Genomic DNA, 3,889 nt, shown 5'->3' with positions numbered 1-3,889 from the left:
TTGTATTCATATCACAGTTCAAAACATATGATAAAAATTAAAAAAAAAAAAAACTAATTTTTTTTTATAAATTAAAATTCTCGCACTCCAAACTCATCCACCCACCCATCAATCAATCAATCCATCCCGGGATGTTTCTATAGGGTCACCTTCATATTCATATCACAGTTTAAAAAACATGATAAAAAATTAAGAAAAAAATTAAAATTCCTAAATTTTTTTTTTTAATTAAAATTCTCGCAGTCCAAACTCACCCACCCAACAATCCATCCATCCATCCATCCCGGGATGTTTCTATAGGGTCGCCTTGGTATTCATATAATATTTCAAAAAATACGCTAAAAATTGAAAAAATAATATTAAAAAATAAAAAAAAAAATCCTAATTTTTTTTTTTAATTAAAATCCTCGCAGTCCAAACTCACCCATCAACCCATCAACCCATCAATCAATCAATCAATCAACCCATCAATCAATCAATCAACCCTCCCGGATGTTTTTCTAGGGTCGCCGCCCCGCCCAGCTGGCTTTGCCCATTCCGGGCTGAGCTATTGACTCTGATTTTGGTGTTTGGCAGTTTGTTCTCCTTTTTCCACTTCATGCGGCGGTTCTGGAACCAGATCTTGATCTGCCGCTCGGACAGGCAGAGCGAGTGAGCGATCTCGATCCTCCTGCGCCGCGGCAGGTACCGGTTGAAGTGGAATTCCTTCTCCAGCTCCAAAATTTGCTGGCGGGTGTAAGCAGTGCGGGAGCGTTTGGGCTCCCCGCCGGGGAAATTGGGGTTCACTGCGGGGAAAAAGAAAAATTTTTAAAATTTTTAAATTTTAAATTTACAAAAATTTAAAAATTTTAAAATGGAAAAAAGTTAAATTAAAAAAAAATTAAAATAAATTAAAAATTTGAAAAAAGAACAAAAAAAAAAAAAAAAAACCAAGGAAAAAGAAGGAGGAAAAAGGGAAAAGAAAGGAGGAAAAGTGAAAAAAAAATAAGAAGGGAGAAGTGGAAAAAAAGGAGGAAAAAGTGGGAAAAAAAGGAAGAAAAATGAAAAAAAAGGAGGAAAAAGTGGAAAAAAAGGAGGAAAAAGGGAAAGTAAAGGAGGAAAAAGTGGGGAAAAAGGAGAAGAAAGTGGAAAAAGGAGAAGAAAGTGGAAAAAAAGGAGGAAAAGGGGGGAAAAAGGAGGAAAAAGTGACAAAAAAGTGAAAAGCAGAGCGAGTGAGCGATCTCGATCCTCCTGCACCTCGGCAGGTACCGGTTGAAATGGAATTCTTTCTCTAATTCCAAAATTTGCTGTCGGGTGTAAGCAGTGCGGGAGCGTTTGGGTTCCCCGCCCGGGAAATTGGGGTTCACTGGGAAGGGAAATAAAAAAAATAATAAAAAATTAATTTAAAAAATTTTGAAAAAAAAGGTTGAAAAAAAATTTGGAAAAAACCAAACAAAAAAAAACCCCAAAAACCCCAGGAAATAGTGAAAAAAAGGAGGTAAAAAGTGGAAAAAGAAGGAGGAAAAAGGGGGGAAAAAGGGAGGAAAAAAGGGAAAAAAGGGAAAAAAAAATGGGAAAAAAGGAGGAAAAGTAGAAAAAAAAGTGAAAAGCAGAGCGAGTGAGCGATCTCGATCCTCCTGCGCCTCAGCAGGTACTGGTTGAAGTGGAATTCTTTCTCCAATTCCAAAATTTGCTGTCGGGTGTAAGCAGTGCGGGAGCGTTTGGGTTCCCCGCCCGGGAAATTGGGGTTCACTGGAGGGGGAAATAAAATAATTTTTAAAAAAATTAAAATTTGGAAAAAAACCCCCAACCTGAAAAAGTGGAAAAAAAGGAGGAAAAAGTGGAAATAAAGGAGGAAAAAGTGAAAATAAAGGAGGAAAAAGTGAAAATAAAGGAGGAAAAGTGAAAAAAAGAGGAAAAAGTGGAAAAAAAAAAAGGACGAGAAAGTGGGAATAAAAGAAGGAGAAAGTGGAAAAAGAATGAGGAAAAGGGGGGAAAAAGGAGAAGAAAGTGGATAAAAAGGAGGGGAAAGTGGAAAAAGAAGGAGGAAAAGTGGAAAAAAAGAGGAGGAAAAAGTGGGAAAAAAAGGAGGAAAAAGTGGGAAAAAAAGGAGAAGAAAGTGGAAAAAGAAGGAGGAAAAAGTGAAAAAAAGGAGGGAAAAGTGGGAAAAAAGGAGAAGAAAGTGGATAAAAAGGAGGAAAAGTGGGAAAAAAAGAAGGAAAAAGGGAAAAAAGAAGGAAAAAGTGAAAAAAGAAGGATGAAAAGTGAAAAAAGAAAGGAGGAAAAGTGAAGGAAAAGGAGGAAAAAAACAGAAAAAAAGGAGGAAAAAGTGGAAAAGAAAGCATGAAAAAGCCAAAAAAAAGGATGAAAAAGAAAAAAAAAAAAAAAAGCATGAAAAAGCGAAAAAAAGGAGGAAAAAGCGAAAAAAAGGAGGAAAAACAGAAAAAAAAGAAGGGAAAACAGGAAAAAAAGTATGAAAAACAGAAAGAAAACGAGGAAAAAGCGGGAGAAAAGGATGAAAAAGTGAAAAAAAAGGATGAAAAACCGAAGAAAAAGGAGGGAAAGGTGAAAAAAGAAGGATGAAAAAGTGAAAAAAAGGATGAAAAACCGAAAAAAAAGGATGAGAAACCAAAATAGCAAAGGGAGGAATAAAGAGCAGAATTACCCAAGTGTCCTTTAAAAGTTTCTTTTCCCTCCCCCTTCCAAAAAAGCTAAAAAAAAGGGAAATAAAAAGATCAGAATTACCCAACTGTCCCTTTAAAAGTTTCTTCCCCCCTTGGAAAAAAAAACAATCGAACGTTCTGTGGGTGGTGGGTAGGGATTGAGTTTAAAATGACGCAAGAAAAAGGCAAAAAAATGCAAAAAAAGGCAAAAAAATGAAAAAAAAGGGCAAAAAATTGAAAAAAGAAGGCAAAAAATGCAAGAAAAAGGCCAAAAAATGCAAAAAAAGGCGAAAAATGCCCCAAAAAAGGGCAAAAAAATGCAAGAAAAAGGCCAAAAAATGCAAAAACAAAAAGGGGGAAATGCAAGAAAAAGGCAAAAAAATATCAAAAATGTCCAAAAAATGCAAAAAAAAGGCCAAAAAATGCAAAAAAAGGCGAAAAAAATGCCCAAAAAAGGCAAAAAAATGCAAGAAAAAGGGAAAAAATGCAAGAAAAAGGCCAAAAAAACCGCAAGAAAAAGGCAAAAAAATCCAAAAAAAGCAAAAAAATTGCCAAAAAAGGCCAAAAAAACCCCCCAAAAAAGCAAAAAATTTCCCAAAAAGGCCAAAAAATGCAAGAAAAAGGCAAAACAAAAGCCAAAAAGAGGCAAAAAATTCAATAAAAAGGCTAAAAAAAGCCCCAAAAATGCGGCGATGTTCTAAAAATATCTCCCGAGATCAGCGGAATCTCCTCCTCCATCCCCAGCCTGACGTGTTTTCCTCTCCAAAGGCTTCGCTGAGGATTTTCTGTCCTCCCAGGGAAAAAAATCGCATTTTTTTAGCACCGGATTGTCCCAAAAAAAGGGGAAAAGTTCTTCTCTCCGCTGAGAGGAGAAAGGAGGAAATCGGATTTATTAGAGAAATAAATTGGGGGAAAAGAAAAGGGAATTTCGAGTTGTTAAATAAATAAATATATAGGAAAAATAAAAGGGAATTCTGGGTTATTAAATAAATAAATTGGGGAAAAATGAAAGGGAATTTCGAGTTGTGAAATAAATAAATATATAGGAAAAAATAAAAGGGAGTTCCGAGTTATTAAATAAATAAATTGGGAAAAAATAAAAGGGAATTCCGAGTTATTAAATAGGGAAAAAATAAAAGGGAATTCCGAGTTGTTAAATAAATAAATTGGGGAAAAAAATAAAAGGGAATTTCGAGTTGTGAAATAAATAAATATATAGGAAAAAATAAAAGGGAATTCCGAGTTAT

The 3,889-nt window shown here is 34.9% G+C and overlaps 1 protein-coding gene across 1 annotated transcript in view; it reads right to left on the bottom strand.

Annotated features, from left to right (window-relative positions):
- Positions 1 to 471: 471 nt before the first annotated feature.
- Positions 472 to 3,889, bottom strand: part of HOXB4 (homeobox B4) — a 4,353-nt gene continuing 935 nt past the window's right edge. Inside the window, exon 2 of the mRNA XM_085083325.1 lies at positions 472 to 785. Coding sequence (XP_084939451.1) covers positions 472 to 785 — 314 coding nt within the window. The remainder of the gene's footprint in view (positions 786 to 3,889) is intronic.

This window comes from Lichenostomus cassidix, chromosome 27 (genome assembly GCF_008360975.1).
Source record: "Lichenostomus cassidix isolate B80296 chromosome 27, HeHo_3.0, whole genome shotgun sequence".
NCBI classification, from domain to species: Eukaryota; Metazoa; Chordata; class Aves; order Passeriformes; family Meliphagidae; genus Lichenostomus; species Lichenostomus cassidix.
The sequence above is the reverse complement of the archived record's forward strand: the minus strand, read 5'-3'. Positions and strand labels throughout refer to the sequence as shown.